The 23,473-nt window shown below is 36.3% G+C and overlaps 1 protein-coding gene across 4 annotated transcripts in view; it reads right to left on the bottom strand.

The window, feature by feature from the left end:
* Stag1 (stromal antigen 1) overlaps positions 1-23,473 on the bottom strand; it is a 312,401-nt gene that overhangs the window by 95,446 nt on the left and 193,482 nt on the right. For all 4 annotated transcript variants that reach the window (XM_051140150.1, XM_051140149.1, XM_051140148.1 and 1 more), the window contains 3 exons: positions 16,174-16,272; positions 8,897-8,976; positions 2,447-2,554 (listed from right to left, as the gene is read on the bottom strand). In XM_051140150.1, the coding sequence (XP_050996107.1) occupies positions 2,447-2,554; positions 8,897-8,976; positions 16,174-16,272 (287 nt within the window). The remainder of the gene's footprint in view (positions 1-2,446; positions 2,555-8,896; positions 8,977-16,173; positions 16,273-23,473) is intronic.

The raw sequence follows: 23,473 nt of genomic DNA, 5'->3' as shown, positions 1-23,473 counted from the left end.
ATCTGACTTTCACACAAACTCTGGTGCCCCATATTTGACCATGTCCCTTGGATGGAGACGCCTGGTGGCACTCAGAGGAAGGATAATAGGTCATCAAGAAGAGACTCGATACCCTATGAGCATATACAGGGGGAGGAGGTCTCCCTCAGTCACAGACATAGGGGAGGGGAATGGGGGGGAAGCGGGAGGGAGGGAGGAATGGGAGAATACAAGGGATGGGCTAACAACTGAGATGTAATTTGAATAAATTAATAATAAAAAAGAAAAAAAAACCATACTAATACAAATTAAAAAAAAAAAGAGTGCAGTAAAGTGCACTGATACCTTGGTAGTAACCAACAGCTCTCTAATTAGACTTAAGATCTACTTTCAACGAGCGAAGAACCATGCCTGTTATTGGTAACCTAAGCAACTACCCAGGACTAGTGAAGTCATGATTCTGGAGGAAAGCCTATAACTACCACTCCACTAAACCAGCATAATGTCTATCTACATACATTCTAAATATATGTCCTTATACTCACAGATAAGTGTAGTCCTACCCTCCCATCAAGGGAAGCTCTCTTTGCAACACATGAAGACCATTACTACAAACCACAAAATACAGAGTCGTAGAGCCCAATCTCAATGTATACATCTACAACCTAAGTCCCAGAGAGCAGTGTGGAAGAGGGGGTAGAAAGACTGTAAGAGCCAGAGGATCAGAGTCTGTGTTTCCTATTTATGTTAGAATCTATACTACGCATGTTTCACCAACACGACTGCCTAAACATGAGCTGAACAAGTACCCAACAACAGACAAACCAAAATGGACAGAACAAAGGCCACAAGGAGTCAGCCATCCACAAAGAATTACAAGCAACTAAGAAACTCTGAGAATGAGAGAAATAGTCTTTTCCAGGGATGAATATACCAACTAGTTATTCAGTATCAAATGGTCAACCCTGAAAATGTGCATGAGTAACATTATTTAGACTGACATATACACACACATATATATGAATGATAGATTATGTTAACTATATTACAACAGATTATATATTAGCTATATCTACGATATATTATAGATATAGAATATATATACATATAGTAAACAAAGTCTTTTATTTTCTCAGTGAGGCTACAGAAGCAATACATTCTTTGTAAAGTCACAAAACATTTTGAAATGTTAAGAATTTAACAGAGACTAACTACACTGTAATAGTTCTGAGGAAGGAAGAGAGGACTCCAGTACACTCTTGACATCTGTGGATTACAGCATCCCAAGACAAATATAGAAATTTTCTTATTCTATCAGTCAAAGGTGTCAGAGTAACTGGCAAGGCCAATGCTATTTTAAAATCCATGTCTAAAGGGTTGGTATGTAGCTTAGTGCAGGAGTGCTTGCCTGGCATGTTTGAGAGGCCATGAAGTCAAGCCTGAAAACCTTGAATTCATCCTCATCCTCACTTTCATTACCAGCATGTACAAGTACCAAGCTTCTACTTAAAAAAGCTTTTTTAACATAGAAAACAACTTTTGTCATTATGAGTATAGAGCTGAATGTAAGACCAGAATGCTGTTTCAACACCAAATGAGATACTATATGGACTGCCAAGCCCGCTTACTATCAAAGTTAATCATCCATGTACAACTGTTGCCCAGTGCATGTCTTCCTGTGCTTCTGTACAATCAGAAACTAGTACATGTAATGGACCTTTAGGTTTCCCCTAACCCACAACCAAAGTCAGTAAGTCTGGAGAAAAAAACAAACAAACCTCAAAATGAAAACAAAGCAAAAGGTATATACATGAACAAGAAATATATACAATGTGAGATTAATCTATTAGTAAGTTATATAACATTTACAGTAACCCATAGTCAAAAAGTAGATTTTGTAGAGCTGTTTGTTTATAAACTCTAGTTAAGTGCTACAGTCAGCCAAAAAGGAACTTAATAATATTAACTGTAATTATATATATAACTCTCAGAATCACTACATAATATTGACTATGATAATATTTCCAAAGGAAAGAATGGAAAATAAGCCATGAAAAGGTGATAGACATTTGCATGGAGAAACAACTTTGTGTGTTGACACACATGTAGAAAAGTTAAGAGCTGACATTTTGAAAAGAAAGAAGAGTGTATAAACTTTAAAAGTCAACTACCATACTCAACTAAGGACCACATTTCAGATTTCACAGAAGCGGAAAATGGCAAAAGTCTTACCATTCACCCAAAAGCGAACCATGATAGAGGAAATAGGCTACAGAGCTACAAGAGCATCTAGGCACAGTGAAGGGGATATTTAAGCCCTATGATCAGCCACTGGTACTCTCTTCCACTACTGGAAAATTATTAGTAAGTGCTTTTAATGACTGAGACTTATTTTTAGCACTCTTCTACTAAATTGAAACAAAACAACAAAGAAAAGTGGTACCTTTTTGCAAGATAACTGACTCACTTTTTGTGAAGGAACTCTCCAGCTGCCACAGCAACAGGGCGATGTGCTGAATATACCAAATGGTAAACATTTTCACAGTCTTCATTGGAAAGAGCTTCTTCACTTCCACTGAAAATGTAAAGTTACATCAGAATCACAGAAACTTGACAGTTCATCATGCTAGGTAACTGTTCTTCCCAGAACTGTATCCATGAAATAATTTTTTTACCTATTTACAATGTCAGTTTCCCACTTAATAAGCCATTCCCTTAAATATTACATTTATCTGTCTGTTTGTTTACTTATTGGTGTGTATACCAGTCGTAGCCCTCATTTGGTCAAAGGACAACTTGTGAAAGTTGGTTCTTTTCTTCCACCATGTTGGTCCCTGGGATTCAATTCAGATCATCAGGCTTGGTGGCAAACCTCCTTATGAGCTGAGGAGGCATCTTTCCAGTCCCAGCTCTTCCTTTACTAACATAATTTTCCTATTATATTCATTTACTCATATCTGTGGTTCAAGCAGTTTTGTCATGAGACAACCATTTCCTGATTATTTGTATATTTTCAATAACTAATATGATTATAGCTCAACAATTAGCTCAAATGCATAATTACTGGACTGCACAGGTCCCTGGCAATATATAGAGTTACAAGTTTATTTCATAGATTCTCAAATGTAGATGTCTTAGGACCCAAGAACTTCAGGAATCTAGTAAATAAAATTTAGAATGTTCTTCTCAGCAAAATACTGTAGTAGTTACATCAATTCCAGGAAGAAACTGTAGTCTTGGTTGAAAATCATGAATGTCAAAAATGGAAGATAAACTCGAAGTATTTAAATATACTCTCCCTAACATCCCAACAATGCTTGTTTCCTTATGTGAGGCAGGCAGCATAGTGTAAGCAGGGAACATTCTTACTGTCAACAGACATGGAGAACTAACTTTATACATCTATCCATACTGTAATCCCAGGGTTCAATGACTACAACTGAGACAGACAGGTTTCAGGACTGCTAAGCAAAAGTTATTATGTTAGGACAAATATCTCTATAAATGTTCAACTCATATCTCCTGAATTTTAAGGGGGGGGGGGGCAACAGGCTCAGGATCCTGAAACAAATTATGTATTATCAGCCTAATGGGAAAATACCCTCAGGAAAAATAAACACATAGGGGGAAAATCCCAATTTAAAGTGACATCTCAGAAATACAAACTGACAAATAAAAGAAAATATTCTACTAAATGTAGAATTATGGCTATAATTTCAGCACTCCAGAAGTCAAGAAAGGAAGAGAGGGAGTTTGAGGCCAGACCGAGCCAGGTTGTGAAACTTTGTTGGGGAAAAAAACAGTAACAGAACTGACAGATGGCACAAAAATATTTAAAGGAGCTTATAATGGGATATAAAATGTGATTTTACCTGTCACTTGGGAAGGTTTACCAGTAATCCTACGTGCCAAGAGAAGTAAAGCCAGGTCGTTTCGTGCACATTCTATAAGAGACCGGTAAGCTAGATTTTGATTCTTAGCTCATTATCAAGTAAATTACTAAACTAGATAAAATTAAGAGACTATGAAATTGCATTAGTACACGTGATTAAAAAAATGAAACAATGTTAGAGTATTGTAATATAATGAAACCTTTATAGATTTTTATTTACTTTTTTATGGGTATGAGTGCTTTGTCTGAATGTATGTCTATGAGCCAATTAAGTGTAGAGACTCAGAGAGGGTGTTTGGTCTCCTGGAACTGGAGTTATAGACAGTTGTGGGTTGTCATGTAGGTGCTGGGAACTGAAACTTGGGTCTTCCAGAAGAGCAGCCAGTGCTCTTAACTGCTGAGTCCTCTCTCTAGCCCTGTCATGAGATATTTATGAACCTAATAAGATACATCAAATTTCAGAAAATTATGAAAACTTTTATAAATGTATCTTAAGAATATGTTTATGAACTGATACACAGCAAGGGTATAATGAGTTCTTTGGAAAAAAAAAAAAAGGAGGGTCCATGGAAGCAGAGAAAACCTAAGTGCTAGAGGGCAATGAGTAATTCCTCCATTCATAAGCTCTTGGTGTCTTAGAGGTCGTACGTGGGACATTACAGTGAACCAGCTTGAATAGTTTTAAAAGGCTTCGCCAAATAAAATTGTCTATAGCGTAAACAGATCCAATGTAGAAAACCTGAAAGTCAGGCTCTAGGCAACAAGGTAAAGAGACAAAGGATACACTGCTTTCTATGATATATTTGTAATCACAAACTCCTAGACAGTGAGAAATTTCTGAAGAATACATAAAAGAACAGATATAACCAATGCCTTATGTAAGACATAGAGAGCAACAATTATATCTGTAAAACAGCAAATATTTTCTATTCTTTCTATTCCAATAAGTTCAGGAAAAATCAAAGATTTTTGAAACTTGGCAGCCTATTTATTAAGTTTATGGTTAAAGACACTTTTAAAGAAATAATCTAGCTTAGTGTATTAAAATAATTGTTTAAAAGGAAAGAATGTTTCATAAATAACTAGGAAGAATCATGAACATAAAAATATCTACCAATACACCATGAAGCATGCCCAGCAATATATGAAAGGAAGGTAAATCAACATCTTGTCTTTCTGGAGACTAATACATTGTTCTTAAAAATGGTAAACAAGGCTCCAGAGAAGACCCAGTGGTTATCAGCAGGTATTGTTCTTGAATCTGGAGCACCTATGAGTGGTTTACAACCACATGTAACTCCAGATCTAGGATATTTGACGCCTCTGGCTTCTGTAGGCACACAGAGAGACACATATACATATACTTTAAAAAAATGAGATAAATAAATTCAAAGTATTGAAAATAGATATATAATCGATAAATATAAATGCTTGTTTATTTTTCTTCACGAAGGGATTGAGGTGAGGCCTGTCCATGCTAGGCAAGAGCTATATACCCAAAATGATTGTTTTAAATTTTGTTATAGTGACCAATCTACTTTGTGGGGGTAAAGAATAGCATATGTGCATGTCACAGCACTCGTGAAGTTGATATTTTTCTTCTACGGTGAACGTCTCTTAGATGGAGCTCTAGTAACCAGGCTTGGTGGGAAGCACTTTTATCTGCGGAACCATCTTGCTGGTCCTCCAACCCCGCTGATTTTAAAAATATACTCAACACTGACCAAACCATTCAGAACATATTCTCAGATAATAGGATGAAATAGAAAGGAATGTTGCCCTTTTAAAATAAAATATCTGTGGATGATAAAAATATACATAAAAGAATATAATAAAACTGGAAAACATAAAAGTAGTCAATATACTCAGGACTGAAGGTCTACAAAACCACTGCTTGTTCTATCTTTTTGCCCCCTAAACAGACAAGGTAGTATTTAATTGTCAACTCATTTCTTTATATGTAATAACTGAAAAACATGAGACAAGTGAGCCAAAAGATTTGACATTTTTGGAAATAGTAAGATAGATAAACCTCTGGTGTGATTTGTGAAGAAAAAGATTCAAATAGAGTAGAGATTGAAAAAGAGAAATGGGGCTGGAGAGATTGCTCAGTGGTTAAGAGCACTGACTGCTCTTCCAGAGGTCCTGAGTTCAATTCCCAGCAACCACATGGTGGCTCACAACCATCTATAATGCGATCTGATGTCCTCTTCTGGCCTGCAGATGTACATGCAGGCAGAGTACTGTATACATAATAATAAATAACTAAATCTTTAAAGAAAAAAGAAAAAGAAAAATGAACAAAACCCATTTTAGACAGTAATGAAAAACTTATGTTGCCTGTAGTACTGTAATTTCCTTCAGCTGTGAAATTACTGAGGCTATATATACTGAAAAGAGGGGCTCAGAGGAAAAGAGAGATAACATGTGGCAAATATTATCATAATACATTTATGCTACCAAATAAAATACTCAATACCAGGAACATATCACATCTTTCTGAGTTGTCTAAAGAAACCTCCCTAAAAACATTATAGAAAACTGCCAATTATATCACATTATATGAGGCATAAACATGGAGAAATCTAGCTAGTATTCAGTTGGAAACATCACTCCCTCCTGGCTAGCATTCAAGTGTCCCATACATACTCCAAGAGAAGAAAAATCAACATCAATCTAACTCATCTATGAAGTCTGTGAACTACAATAAGAACCTGCTTGGAAGATACGCCCACTGGTGCAACCAACCACTTTTTAAAAATCAATTTAAGGCTCCCTCTATGAGATGGAGCACATACTCAAAACTGTTAATGAGGTCATGAACCTGAGAATACATAGATCAAGGACCCCAGGGGAAAACTTAATACTATTATTCTGATAAATGAACATAACAATAAAATGATTACTAATTATACATTGCCATAACCTTAGATCACTCAAACCCCATCAGAGAAGCTTCTTCTTTTAGTTGATGGTAATTAACACAGAGCCACAACTGAACAATGTGCAAAGAGTGAGTGACTCTGGAGTACTCAGCCCGGAATACTCATACTCCTCCTCACTCAAGGCTTAGACATCTATGTGTAAAAGGAGGTGGAAAGATTTCAGGAGTCAAAAGTGGTTGATTACTTTAAGGAAACAGTATCTTCCAGTTACAACAAGGTAGATACATATATGAAGTCACAGAGACTGACATTTATTCCATTAATAGGGATAATTTTTATATTATTCTTTTGTGGTAATGGAGCTAAAACTAAAACCCAGGGCTATGTGCATGCTAGGAAAACACTCTACCAATGAATTATGTTACCCATCGCACATATTTTTTTGTTTCTAACTATTAACTAAAAGTGACTTTAGTTTAAAATGTATCAAATTTATACATGAACACACAAATAAAAACCCAAATGAAAGCAATCTACTGTAATGTCATATTACATATTTAAAACAAAATATAGTATGTTCAAATGTAGTCTTCAAAAAGAGCAAATGTGGTTTAAATTAGGTATACTAATTTAATTCAGGTTAATTAACAGATTTAAAAGCACTCAAAATTAAAAGCAAATTTCAACATTCACCACAATATACTTTGACAGAATATGCAGCTTTCTGACCTAATACTTGTATAGTGAGCACCAGGTCCTGGGTTGGGTTCCCAGTGCCACAAATAAAAATAAACAATTTACAAAAGTACAAAAACCAATTTAAAAATATTAACATCCAAAAATTTTAAATGTCTTTCATAAAAAATATCTGCTCTCAAGAATAGTATCAGAAGGTTACTAGTTATGCGCTCAGACAAGGGAAGAAATATGAATTCATAAAGTAAAAAAGCTGAAATTACTTGTCCAGAATATTCTAGTAATCTACATGGTAAAGTCAATAAGATCAAGAAAGCATCAGATGTTTAGGAGTTTTAAGTGTTGTACATAAGATCAATTTAAAATGAAAGGTTTCTATACCTTACAATAATTAATTGGAAAATGCTAAATGCTAATAATGACAATGAAACTACACTGTATTTAATAATTAGCACATATAAAAATCATATCAAATGAGTATCTTACTCTTCTAATATATCAAAATATGATAGTTTGTGTCTCACTGTGTACCCTGGCTGGCGTGGGGCTCTCCTCCATGGTTCTGGGATTAAAGGTGAGCACTACACAGCTCTTACATTTAAAGCCACATCAAAGTTACAAGGCATTTAACATGTATGTTTTCACAATTCCCATCATGGAAAAATATGAGAATTAACCATAAGTAGGGATTATATCCAAAGAGGAGAGCATCGTCTAGGACAGCAGTCCTCATGTGTAACATGACAACAGTAGGAAACCACACTATGAAAAGCCTGGCAGGCATGTGAAAAGGTACCCAGGTCAAATGTGCTACCATAAAGCAGTAAGAATAGACTTTTTAAAAATAATTTTGTTAGAAATCACATTATCAGAATTTTTCTAGCTCATTAAACACTACAAATAAAACTATAAAATCATTTATCAATCTATTTAAAACTTTAAAGAATTGATGTTATAGTCTTGTTTAATATCTTTCACTTCTATGTTCACAAAAAAGACTACTTGCAACTTTCATTTTAAAGCCTTGAGTTTTTGTTTTAAATAGCAAAGCATGGCACTTCATAGATGCCCTTTCTCTATTGCACAAGTAACTTTTATATGGAGAAAACAGACATCAGTTCAAATGAAAAACAACTCATATCTATAATCCTAGAACTCAGGAAATTGAGGCAGGAGGATTTTTCCAACTTGAGGCTAGTCTATGCTACACAATAAGTTCCAAGTCTGGGCTGCAGAGCAAGGCCATGTTTCAAAACAAACACCACTACTTAAAATACATCTGGTTATAACAGAAGCTTAAAAAGTAAAAGTAGACCCTTCATGTGAAGTACTTGTTAATGTCCTAATCCAAAACAAACAAACAAACAAAAACCCCAAACAACAACAAAAAACCCCCAAACCATCAGCATCAAAAGATCAGACTGTTAGCAGATACTATACTTACTGAAGTATCAGAGTAACCAATCGAATTGCTTCCACAGCAACATCGTATTCTTTGTCAAGAGTCATTGATACAATGCGATCCTGAAAGAAGTTAAAAATAAGTCAACCTTGAATATAAATGAGCTAAGGCAGGCTGAAGGTATTCTAAGGCAAATATGCAATATCAAGAAAAGGTAGGAAGTTATCACTAGTCTACTTTCTTTTTCTAAACCCAGACTTACTATGTAACCTTTGCTGGCAAAGAGATTCATTTGCCTCTGCCTCCCAAGAGCTGGAATTAAAAAGGAGTGTGCCACCATGCCTCCCTTGGGAAGTTTTACTATTAAAACCAACTTATACAAATGGGATGTAGTTTTTGCATGTTTGTTTGAGACAGAAGCTTGCTATACAGCCCTGGCTAGCCTGAACTAACTACGTAGACCAGACTGATTTAGAACCTACAGAGATTCACCGGCCTCCCCAGGGCTGTGATTAAAGGTGTACCTGAAAATGTTTCTCATCAGCTGGCATTGCCTAAACACTATGTCAACTAAACCTTCAGTTAAAAAACTAACACATTTCAAAACCTTATTTTAAGCAATAAAGTTCTTTCAATGCTGTAAGTGAGAGCTCCTGTTGGATACATATGTTGTGAAGCAGATTTATTCATCTATTTCATATGACCTTACTTAAAAAAATAAAATAAAATACAGGTGACTAGTGGCAAGATAGTGGATTAAAAGCCATGTATGTAAGACTGCATAGAAGAGAGCAGGAGAAAGCCACCAATACAGAAATATAAGAAAGAACTATTATAAACAGATATAGGAGAAGGCAGGATTTTCTCTGTAAAGGCACCAGTTGGTAACCGTAGCTACACAGAACTCTGAGCACTGACTGGAAAGCTACTATACAGCTAGAGAGAGAGAGAGAGACAGAGAGAGAGAGAGAGAGAGAGAGAGAGAGAGAGAGAGAGAGAGAGAGAGAGAGAGACACAGAGACAGAGAGAGACAGAGACACAGAGAGAGACAGAGAGAGAGAGAGAGAGAGAGAGACAGAGACAGAGAGAGAGAGAGAGAGAGAGAGAGACAGAGACAGAGAGAGAGAGAGAGAGACAGACAGAGAGAGGTCTTCCTGCTGAAAACTCTGATGTGGAGTGAACAGAAGAGAGTGGAGTACAAGTTTTAAACAAGTAGCACAGAAAGGGTAAAGGGTATGAAGTGTGGAGACAGGCTAGGCTCAACACCCCCACCTCCTTCACTGCCCTAAAGAGCAGGAGATGGAGACTGTAGGAAGAATGCAGCAGAACCTGGAATACGCTGCAGCATCGCGGTAGTACCAGGAGTGCCTAACCAGCATGGACTGCAACAGGAGCACAAGTAGGTAAGGTGGTGTCAAACTGAGATGGACTCAATACTTCTGTGGGCCCCACAGTGAAGATAAGCTATCCATCACTGAATGAAGTATGCTGACTAATGGAAAAAAGGTAAATCCAAGTGGCTCGGCTTTCCATATTCCCCTAGAGCCTCAGCACAAAAAGCCCTATACCCACCAAATTATTCCCAAAGGACCAATGAAAGAGACAGTCTAGAAAGATTAGATCAAAGAAATATGGAAGCGACCTTAAGCCAAAACAAAACAAAAAACAAAACAAATAAAAAACACCTCTCTGCATAGACATAGAATTACTGACACAAACAGCCTATTCATTATTCCCTACATTCAGAGTCAGATATACCACCACCACCACCATTACCACTACCACCATTACCACCACCACCACCACCACCATCACCACCATTACCACCACCACCATCACCACCACCACCACCACCACCATTACCATTACCACCACCACCACCACCACCACCACCATTACCACCATTACCATTACCACCACCACCACCATTACCACCACCACCATTATCATTACTACCACCACCATTACCACCATTACCATTACCACCACCACCACCATTACCACCACCACCATTACCATTACTACCACCACCACCACCACCAGCACCAGCAGCAGCACCATTACTACTACTAAAACCCAAGACCATATCTTCTAAGCTGGAAGAAACATTAATTCAGGGCACATTTTCTTTTTCTGGATCATTATTATTATTATTTTATCATTAAAGTTACACTTACTTACTTTGTGTTTGACTGTATACATATAGAAGGCAATCAATGTTTCTCTTCTTCTAACATGTGGGCTCTAAGGAAATCTCAGGCCATTGGGCCTGGCATTAAGCACCTTTGCTTGCAGAGCCATCTCTCTGGCACTCACACACACACATGAACGCACGCACGCACACACAAATTAATTTCCCCCTTCTCCATTTCTTCATTTCACTTCTTAAATTTGATTCTCTTAGCAAACACACACATGCCTTATTACATTTTTTCCAACCCTATTGCTACAGTCCTTGAACCTCGTGGCTAACACAGGGAATGCTGGCAAACCATTGTACTTTTATAGTAGTTTGACTCCATGGCTCCCTCTGCTCTCAACATGAATTGAAACAAAGACAGTCTGACCAAAAAGAAAAAACAAACAAAACAAAACAAAAAACAAACAACAAAAAACCCCCCACACAAAATAATATAAATAAAAAAACTGGAAAAGGGGGAAATTAAAAACAACAGATTATAAAACATAAAAACACGAAGATTCTACTGTGACCCCCCCGACAAATAACATATCAATGCTCCAAACCAAAAATAATATAAAAACTAAAAAACCCACAGCAATTTCACAGTGCTACTTCTAAAAATAATTAGTGATCATAGAACTAAAACAGATGAGGAAATAAATTCAAGACAAGGCAAGAACATTCTAAAAAAAAAATTAGATAATTTAATCAGTCACTTGGTAGAAAACTTTAAAAACAGAAAAGAACAATTCAGCAAGGGAACTTCTTTTGGTGAAGATACTGAGAAGAGCTAAAGTGAAATTGAGCAAATGAAAAAAAAAATCAACCAATAAATTAAAACAATACAGCAGAAAGCATAAAAATATAAGAGCAAATGGAAGAAAAAAAATTCAGGGATGGAGGACAGAGTCAAAACATTAAAAAAGATGAAGATGAAGATGAAGTGACTGGAGTAAGACACAAGATTTAATGTATATCGTTTGTCTCTAAAAATAACTCATAGACTTCACATAGAAACTACTTAGAAGGAACAAAGAGGGCACTACAAACTAAGGGGAAAGAAATAAGAAATAAGTATTATGATAATCTAAGAACCAAACTTAGAGCTAATAATTCTATAAAACAAACACTAAAAACATCATAAAAGTCACATCACAATGGTGAAGACCTCAATATTAAATTCTCATACTTAAATAGGTCTTCCGAAATGAAAAGGAAGAAATGGCAGAGCTAAATTACATCACAGATCAATTATCAATATTTAACACATCTACAATATTCCATACAACAGGTAGAAGGATGTTCTTTCCTATGGCACAGAGAGCCTTTCAGAAAATTGTAACCAGGCAGGCAGTAGTGGTGCACACCTTTAATACCAGTGCTTGTGACGCCAACCAAGTCTACAGATTTCAAGATCAACCTAGTCTACAGAGCAAGTTCTAGGACATCCTGGGCTACACAGAGTAACCCGTCTTAACCCACCCTCAACAAAAAAGAAGGGGGAGGAGAAAAAGGAAGGGGGGGGGGGAGGAGAACGGAAAAGAATTTTAAGCTAAAAGAAACAGTTAAATAAAGACTTGAAATAGTTAATAGGATATAATCAGATCATAGCAGAAAGTAATTAGACATGAACAGTAGGAAAAACCTCAAAAACAGCACAAAATTGGATGACATACATTTGAATAAATGATGGATAACTGAAGAAATAAGGGGGGTTAGAAAACTGCTAGGATCAAATAAAACCCACAGCATGACCTACCAGAACCTGCCCTTGAATACATCCAAAGCAGTCCTGAGAAGAAAGCTTACGGGCCACATTTAAAAAAACTCAAAGATCTCTAATAAATAATCCAACCTCTATATATCTCAAAGCTCTAGAAAAACAAGAAGCCAATTACAAACCAATACACAGAAATCATTAGGGGAAAAAATTAATGAAATAGAAGTCTAAGGGGATAGGTAGAACTAACTAATCAGAACTGTTCTTTAAAAAGATTAACAAAGTTGATAAAATCCTAGCCAGAGGAAGCAAAAGAGAAAGAAGACCTAATCAATAAAATTAAAGATTAAAAGGGAGATATTCGGACAGACTTCAAAATAATCTAGATTGTTACTGATCACTTTGAAAACTTACTTCAAAAAGCTGGACAGTTAGAAAAAATGGATAAAATTCTAAATTCATATGACTAATGCAAATTACTGATACACAGACTTACATTAAGCAGTAAGACTGATGCAGCAAGAGAGATTCCCCACAAACAAAAGCCCAGGAGTGAGGGATTCAGCATTGAGTCAATGACACTTTTAACAATCTAATGCTAATGACTCTCACTACGTTCCATAAAACAGAAAAGGATATTTACTGTATCAGTTCTATTAAGCTAGTCTTATCCTCACATTAAAACTACTACATAAAGATACAATAAAAATGAAAATATGTTGAAATCAAATTTAAAAACACACTAAGATCCTATACTACCAATAATTTCATCCCAGATATGCAACGTTGGTTTAACACATGAACATCAATGACCATAACAAATCACATGACAGACTTAAGACATATGAAAAAAAAAATAGAAACAGGAAAAAAAAAAAAACTGACAAAGTTGAATATGTTTTCACAGCAAATGTCCTGAAGAAATTAGAAAGAGTATACCTCAAAATAACAAAAGTTATATATGGCAAATCTATAGCCAATAGTATAGTAGGTGGGAAACAGCATTTTCTCTAAAATCAGGAAAGAGAAAGGTACACTCTTCTCTTCACTCTTATTCAGAATTGAGCTTGAAGTTTAACTAGAGCATCAAGCCAAGAGATCCATAAGAGAAAAAAGTTGTACAAAAAAGGCAAATATGCCTATTTGCAGATGACATTAACATGCTCATCAAACAACAGATGCTAGCAGGAAACAGATCGATAAATTTGGTAAATTTACAGGATACAAAAATCAACATAAAATCCAGCAGCCTCTTCATACACCAACAAGTGATTTGCTGAAGAGGAATTAGGGAGGAAAAAAAAAATCACATTCACAATAAGCTCAAAGGTGATAGGAGGGTGAGAAGGCTCAATAGATAAGCTAATTTGTTTCATAAGCTGAGCAACCTGAGCCTGAGCCTGAGACTTAAGAACTGGGAGGGAAAAACACTTGAGTTTGAAGTTTTCTTTTGACTTCCAAATTTGTGTCATGGCATGTAAGTCCAAACAACAACAACAACAACAACAACAACAACAACAACAACAACAACAACAACCACCCCCCCAAACACACAACAAAACAAAATGAAACACCTAGGAATCAAAACAATTAAGTGAAAGAATTCAACAGACAAAATTTAAAGACAGTAAAGAAATAAACTGAAGACACTAGATGACAAAAACGACCTAACCCTTCTAATGCTGCGACCCTTTAAAGCATTTCCTCATGTTGTGACCCCAACCACCCTTTAACACAGTTCTTCATGCTGTGGTGACTCCTGGACACAAAATTATTTTCTTAGCTACCTCATAACTTTAATTTTGTTGCTGTTATGAATTGTAATCTAAAAATGTGTTTTCTGATGGTCTTAGGCAACCCTTGTGAAAGGACTGTTTGACCCCAAAGAAATCACATGATACACAGGTTGAGAACCACTGCCTTACACGCTTTGGTTGATAGAATTAATGTTTTATGGATCATAATAATCCTAAGCAGAAAGAATACTACTAGAGACATCACAATACCTGACTTCATATTATACATAGTGACAATGACAAAAACAGCAAAGTATTGGGAGAAAAACAAAACAAAACAAAACAGATATGAGGCCAAAGTCCTCAGAAACAAATACACACAGGTAAACCTATCTAAATTTAGGCAATGTTGCAAACAATACAGGCTAGAAAGCCAAACCTAACCAAAACAAGCCTATTCAACAAATGGTGTTAGCAAAACAAGTGGATACACTTATGAAATTATACCTTTATTTCTTTTTCCAGGATCAAAATTAATTCAAATGGATTAGAGATCTTAAAACCTGAAACACTAAAATTATTGAGGGGGAACACTTTAAGATATAGACATAGGCAAGAAGTTTCTGGGTAGCGAAGCAGACAGTCCAAAAAATTGAAGAATATGACTATCTGAAACTAAAAAGCTCCTTCACAGGAAGGAAAACTGTATAGGATGGAAGAAAATCTTTGACTGCTATACTTTAGACAGGGTGGCAGTAGCTAAAATATATGAAGAATTGTAAAAATCAAAATTGCAACTCCCAAACTATTGAACTAAATAGCTCTCAAAAGAAGAAATAGAAATGACCAGTGAACATTTAAAAAATATTCAACATTCTTAGCTGTGGGGAAATATAAAATCCATTTTGAGATCTAGACTTATCCCAGTCACAATCACCAAAAAAGGAAAAGATGAGTATGGGTAAGGACGTGGAGATAGAGAACCTTATTCACAGTTGTAGAAATTTATTCTCTTGCAGACTTTATAAAAAAAATCAGTGTGGAGGTCAGTGCTTATCCCAAAGACTGTATTTCACCACTGAGATACTTATAGATCCATGTTTTTTTAATATTCTATTTACAATGGCAAGAAAATAGAATCATTCTAGATGTCTGTCAACTAATAAGATTATGAAAAAATTAAATTTTATTCAGTTATGAAGAAAAGTGAAATCATAAGATTTCCTAGAAAACGACAGACCTGAAAATTATTAAGGCAACATTCAGAAAGAATAACCACACATGCTCTTCTTCTCACATGTAAACTACGTATTTTAATAATTATATATCTATATGAAAGTGCTAGTGGGGAATAAGTCATGGCACTGGAAAAAGGACGAGAGGGGAAACGGGCTTTAAGAAAGGGGTAACGGGTAAAGAACATACACAATACAAAAGCTAAAAGAAGGCCCTGAGGTAGAAGGGTAGAGGGCAGGCAGAAGAACAGGGAGAAAGCTGGGGAGAAGGGACAACAAAAACTAGGCACAGTGAAAATCGCCACAATGACACTAAATACTTTGCAAGTTGATAAAACAATAATAAAAATTAGAAAGCAAACACATCATGGTAATGCCATTTGTCAATGAAGGTATAAGTGGCATTTGCAAAGAGAAAAATGAAAGTTTATCATTCTAACACTTACCTTGAACCGATTAGTAAATAGCTCCAATTTGGGGAATAATTCTCTATTGGTATACAGGCTTTGTAGAGCTTTCAAACACTTCAGTCTGACTTCCCCTTGCTTCAGAAACACAAAGAGAAACAGAAGAAGTGGTCATTTCCATTCTTTAAAAGTTAAAAGAAATGAGTATGCAGAATAAAATAAACCTCAAGCTAATTATTCAACTTATTTCATACTTAAATTCGATCTAAATGAGAAAAATCAACTGCATAGTCTGAGTCAACACAAGATTTAACAAAAATGCAGGAAAAATTCTTAGTTACTTTAAAATAACTTAAACCTTTATCAAATATTTAGAAACTATGTCTGATCACAAAATAATGTCCATATGCCTTTGTGGTACATTAAGTGTATAATCTATTATTGTTGTAGCTAGAAAATGGTATGCTCAGGCTGGAGAGATGGCTCAGAGGTTATGAGCAGTGACTGCTCTTCAGAGGTCCTGAGTTCAATTCCCAGCAACCACATGGTGGCTCACAGCCATCTATAATGTGATCTGATGCCCTGTTCTGGCAGGCAGGTACACATGTAGATAGAGCACTCATGAAACAAACAAACAAACAAACAAACAAATAAATGAATCTTTTAAAAAATGGTATGCTCATTTATTCTGCTTATAACTACAGAATGATCAACAAAACAATTTTCTATTAGAAAACCATCATTTATTTATCCAACCAATATTTTAAATGCTTTTCTATATCACTGAGAGGAAAGCAGCTAGGGAAACAGGTAAGTAGTCAACTATTTAAAACCAAGACGAACTCCTATTAAAAAAGAAGAGTCTTAGAAATGCTACCTATTCATTAGAATACTGCTATCTCCTACCGAGCTAAATGTTCATCCCAGCAGAGCATCCTAAACAAAGGCATTGAATTTGAACAGAGGATGTTGGAGCACAAAGTACATTCAACATCATCTAGAAGTCTATGTAACAATATCAGAGAATTCAAGTAAGATTGAGGTTTCCATGCTCTAATTTCATATTTAAATTCAACACTTAACAATGTCAATCCACTCTAGAACCAAACAAAATTAGATTTTAGTTTTTAATTCAATAGCTTGTTAGCTGCACATGAAATGACACATACACCAGCTATTATGGCATTTATAAAATTGTTCTTAAGAATTAAATACAGGAATATAATGATAAAAGTTTGAACAAAGTATTCTGTGGAATGATGTGATTTTTCACATTGAGGATTTTTGTAACATCACTATCTTCCACAGTCATTAATGGGATGAATAAATGAGATGTCACTAAACTCATCTGTAAAGAGATATGCATAATTGCTTAATACATTTTCAAGTAATTTCTAGATATCACTGAACAAAATGATGCTTTCTCTCTAAGGGCTAAGGAGGAACTTAAAGTATCTGTGCATGGCAAAAGACCAAGTCTCTTTTAGTTGGCTAGTCCTTTAGCCCCTGTGTCTGTCTCTGTCTGTCTGTCTGTCTGTCTGTCTCTCTCTCTCTCTATATAATTATTATTTTTAATAAGACAAGGTTTCTTTGTATAGCCTTGACTGTCCTGGACTTGCTTTGTAGACCATGCTGGCCTCGAACTCACAGAGATCTGCCTGCCTCTTCCTCTCTGAGTGCTGACATTACAGGTGTGTGTGCTACAGAGCTGGGCTGATATTGGGTCTTAATTCTACCCTTTTTGCGGGAACTGACCATAGCCAAGAACCAGCCAGAATAGATCCAAAAGACTTGAGGATAAAACTGTGTAACTCAGGGCTGGAGACACAACTGAGAGGTTAAAGGCACCTGTTGTTCAGTTCCCAGCATCCATGTCAGGATTTTTGCAACTGCCTGCAACTTCAGCTATGGGGAATCCAATGCTCTCTTCTAGCCTCCGCAGGCAAGTACACACATGGCAAACATTCATACAAAGACATACATATAAATAATTCTTACTTTTAAAAAGTATAATCTTATTTCCTGTAAGTAATAAAATATAAGGTGCATTTGTTTTGTTTTGTTTGGTTTCTGTGTTTTCAAGACTGAGTTTCTCTGAGTAGCTTTGGCTGTTCTGGATTCTTTGTAGACCAGGCTGGCCTTGAATTCAGACAGATCCTCCTGCCTCTGCCTCAATGGGATTACAGATGTGTGCTACCATGCATGGTTACAATTTATTTTTTAAAGTTCCTTGTGAAATCATTTGTAAAGGTAAGAACTTCCCCCAATAGGAAGGAACAAACATCATAATAAAACTCTGAAATCACATTTTTGTTTGTTTTCTTCATTTATTATACTTTCCTCATTTTCTTACTGGCTATAGTTGAATACAAAACCTCAATAAAGTCACATGCTACAAAGTTATGTTTCAGTCAAGGAAGGATTACATACATAAAATGTGTAAGATAATAATGAAGCCAAAGAGTTCTTATTGACTAGGGGCACTTTGGCCATTTAAGCATCAGTGAAATGTGTTATTGATGTGTTTGTGATCATGAAGGTATAGACAAACTACTGTATGCATAGAATTCAGTATAATATAAAATATCCAATAATAGCTATATTACTTCCTTATGAATTCACTGTAGTATATTTATTATTTTCATATACCTAAGAAATTTGCAGTAAGGCAGTATGCTGAGTAACAGCAGCCTCAATCATTTCATGTTTACCGAGTTTCTGGTCTACTTCAAGAAGCCTATAGTGATTTATCTATATTATCTCGTTTGTACATAAATACACTATATAAATTCGTACAAAGATGAAAGGGTCAAATGATCCATGTCTCAGAACATGACTCCATTAAAAGACCAATAACTCAGAATCAGGATTGGCTTATCGGGACCATGGACTAACAGAGAAGCTGCCACGCTAGTCTTTTTTTTTTTTTTTTTTTTTTTAAAGACAGCAGCCAGTGCTCTTAACCACTGAGCCATCTCACTAGTCCCCGAGGAAGTCTTTTAAGATTGCACTTTGGACTAGATTAGTTGAAGATAGTAATACGTGACAGTTACTGATACAGAATAGCAGTATATTTGCTAATATTCTTACCTGTGGGTGAAAGGCAATGTATGCTAACTGTGTAACACTCAAATATTTGAAGCTGTGATATCAATAACAAAAATAAGAACTGCAGAATTGAATGGTGGCTATAAGTGTATTGGCTAGTTTTTATACCCATTTGACACAAGCTAGAGTCATCCTAGAGGAGGGAACCTCAACTGAGAAAATGCCTCCATAAGATCTGGCTGCAGGCACGCCTGCAGAGCATTTTCTTAATTAGTGATTGATGTAGGAGGGCCCAGTCCACAGGCTGATGGCCTGTGGCTCTATAAGAAAGCAGACTGAGCAAGCCATATTGAGCAAGTCAGTTAGAGGCACCCTTTAATGGCCTCTAGGTTCCTGCCCTGAACACCTTTAATGACGAACTGCAATTTAAAAAAAAAAAGTAAGTAAAATAACTGCTTTCTCCCCACCTTGCACTTGGTCACAGTGTTTTGTAAGAGCAATAGTTATTCTAGAACACTAAGTGACACTGCAATACTAAAAAGAGAAAATGACAGGTCCAGGTCACTATATGGCCAGTTCAAGCCAAATGTTGCTTTTAGACAAAATTTAAAGAGATGCTCATCTCTTGTTTATAAAGAGCTGATTATAATGAAAGCCAAACCCAATTGCAGAATGAGAGATGCTGGCGGTGGTCAGAACTAGAAACTGACAGAAGTTGCCTGATCTTAAACATCCAGCCTCAGGTATTCTGTCACAGCAACACAAGTGGGGAGACAGTATACAACAATTGTGGAGGGCAACAATGATACAGGGGAGGCAGTGGACAATCTGCAGAACTAGCTCACAGAATATGGTACACTAAGCAGCAAGACAGGTGGAAATCCCACACAAGTACTATGCACACGCAATGAAGAGAGACCAACAACTGGTAAGCAAAAAGCAAGAACAGTTTTCCAGATGTAAAGTCACAACTTTATATGTAAGGTGACAGGACCAACTGCTTTCCAAATACAGTCTTAAAACTAAGACCAGAAAACATCCCCACAAAATTCCTTTATCAAGGTTCATAGGCTAAAAAATAAAGTACAGCATGGCTATGAAGAGATAACACTGATAACTCTCAGTGACAACTCTTAATTAACTAAGTCCACTCAGACACTTTGGTACTTTATCTATCACATGTCTAGGATGCCATAGGAACTTCCTACTAATTAAATTAGGAGATATCTATGAAAGTAACTTAGATATCTGTAAAATAACTTTATGAATAAAAATTCCCACTTTGGTACTTGGTTTTTTGGGCACTACTATTCTCTGAAGCAAGTTTTATTATGGTGCTATGAGGACTTTAAGGTATCACTATGACCAAGCCTCACTGAAATCTGAATTCTAATTAATACAGTATCCAATTTATATTAGGTGATCCATAAGTAATTTTAATGATTACATATATAAACAAGAAAAACTCAGAATATAATAAATAGGAGTACAGTAATATATATATTTATTACATAGTTTTTGTTAACATTTCTGAGGAATTCTCTTTGGAAAGAAAATGTTTTAGGTGGCTTGATGAAGCATGCCTTTAATCCCAATATTGGAGATAGAGGCAGGCAGATCTCTGTGAGTTCAAGGCCAGCCTGGTTTACAAAGCAAGTTCCAGGACTGTTACATAGAGCAACCGTCTCTTGAGAAACCAAGAGGGAAAAAAAAGTGTTTCAAAATGCAATACAATAAGATGACTCAGCTGGTCAAAGCATTTCCCGTACAAGCCTTTGTGATCTGAGGTCAATCCTAGATCCCACAGTGGAAGGAAAGAATCCATTCCTAAAAATTCTTCTGACTAGCACATGCATTGTGTGTGAACAATACTTCTGTTGGTTTTTAGTCATCTTGCTTCTTAGACTGCATATTGTTCTTTTAAATATTATTTTTATTTATTTTTAAAATTAATAAATACATTTATTTACATTATATTCCAACTGTATACCCCTCCCTTCTCTCCTCCTGGTCCTACCCTCTCTCTCCCCCTCCTACTCATCAGAAAAAGGAAGTACCCCCAGCCCTGGCCCAGCACATCAAGGCACATTAGGACTGCGCACATCTGCTTCCTCGGTGGCCTGGCAAGGCAGCTTCACCAGGGGGAAGTGATCTAAAGCATGCAACAGAGTCCTTGTTAAAGAGCCCCCTGCTCCCCTTACTAGGGGACCCACATGAACATCAAGCAACCCATTGGGTACATATTTGTAAGGGGCCCAGGTTTCAGTTCAAGCATGGTCCTTGGTTGGTGCTTCAGTCTCAGCAAGCCCCTCTGGGCTACGTTAGTTGCCTCTGTTGCATATTGCTCTTAAAGTGACCTGAGTTGGATTCCTACCACCTACACTATCTGATTTACAACTGGCTGTAACCCCAGCTCCGGGGGATCTGACACCCTCTTTTGGACTCTACAGGCACCTGTATGCACAAATACATGTACCTCATACCCCCTTGCCACATAAGTAAAAATGAACAGATTTTAAAAAAAAGATTTATTTATTATTATGTATACAGTGCTCTCCCTGCATGTACACCTGCACACCAGATCTCATTGTAGATGGTTGCGAACCACCATGTGGTTGCTGGGAATTGAACTCAGGATCTTTGGAAGAGCAGCCAAGTGCACTTAACCTCTGAGCCATCTCTCCAGCCCCAAACGAACAGATCTTTAAAACTGATTATTGTTGGGACTAGAGAGATGGCTTGGCAGGCGAGAACACTTGTTGCTCTTGCAGAAGACCTAGCTTCAGTTTCCAGCACCTACATTTTGGCTCACAAACATCATTAACACCAGTCCCAGAGGAGCTAATACTCTATTCTGACCGTCTCAGGCACCAGGCATGCACATGATTGTACATATATAGATGCAGGCAAAACACCCATATACATAAAATGAAATAAAAATAATTTACAATATTTAATTTTTAAAAATGAATGATGCCAGGCGATGGTGGCGCACGCCTTTAATACCAGCACTTGGGAGGCAGAGGCAGAGGCATATGGATCTCTGAGAGTTCGAGGCCAGCCTGGTCTACAAAGCGAGTCTAGGACAGTCAAGGCTACACAGAGAAACCCTGCCTCGAAAAAACCAAAAACCAAAATCCAACAAGCAACCAAAAAAAGAATGATTTCTACAGTAACCAACATCAAATTAGTAACTTTCCAGAACGGAACTCATTAAAAAGATTCATGGCTGACTTAGCGTATGTGAATACATTCACGTGAGTACACTGTAATTCTACAGTCTTTCAAACTGTAAGAAAATGTTCAAAGATCAACCTAAAGTGAGCTTAAATAGAAAGGTTTAAATTTACGTGAAGATTACACATGAAAAACCAAACCAAACAAAGCAAAACATGTAATCTAGTCTTTCTCAGAGATTTGTATTCAGGAGGAAAATCATAACATCTTCAAATGCGGTACTGAATCTTTTAGTCATCAACTAAAAATCTGTATGTTAAGCAATCAAGATGTGATAGTGTGTCTGTATACACTCAAGACTTTAACAGCAGAAATGCCACAGATCTTACAGAGCTCTCAATGATAACTGGTACAATGTTGGGAATTTTCAACATTGATAATACTAAACATTTTGAATGTTTTTATTATCGTGTCTGTTTGTGCACATGTGTGAAGACAAGAGTACAAGCTTATGGAATTGGCTATCCTTCCCCTCTACATGAACTCAGGCTGCAAGGCTGCTGCAATAACACTTGAGACACCTCATCAGCCTTAGGTACTCAGTATCTTTATAGTAAACATTGACAGTCATAAAGCACAAAAAACAAGTCTTCAAACATTACCAAATTTCTCTTTAGACTAGCAAATGTAGTCATATCTTAAAAATACTCTTATAGTTGTATTTTAAACAATTTAAAAGATACAACTATTTAAAAGAAACTCATAAATGTCTTATATTTATGAATTGGTAGTAAAGTTATAGAAATGCCATTTAGGAAAAAACTTAATGAAATCCTATCTTTCCTTATTTTAAGGATTTCCTATGTAGGAGTCAATGTCATAGGACTTCTTTTGAATCTAAGTCTTTTTTCTAAAAAGCTAAAGATGACTCAATCTAAACGGGTTTAGTTAACTCAAGGGCTCTAACAAATCTGCTTTAACTCTGACTTACTGTAATGTAAGCCATACTCTAATGTAACCCATCAGAGTTCTAAAGAGAAAGTTTATTTAATTTTTATATCACTTTGATCCTTGATTAGAAGGAGACTGTTAGCTTACTGGTGACAGTGCATAT

Source organism: Acomys russatus, chromosome 32 (assembly GCF_903995435.1).
Source record: "Acomys russatus chromosome 32, mAcoRus1.1, whole genome shotgun sequence".
Classification (NCBI taxonomy): Eukaryota; Metazoa; Chordata; class Mammalia; order Rodentia; family Muridae; genus Acomys; species Acomys russatus.
Note: the sequence above shows the minus strand (reverse complement) of the source record. Positions and strands in the feature narration are given on the sequence as shown.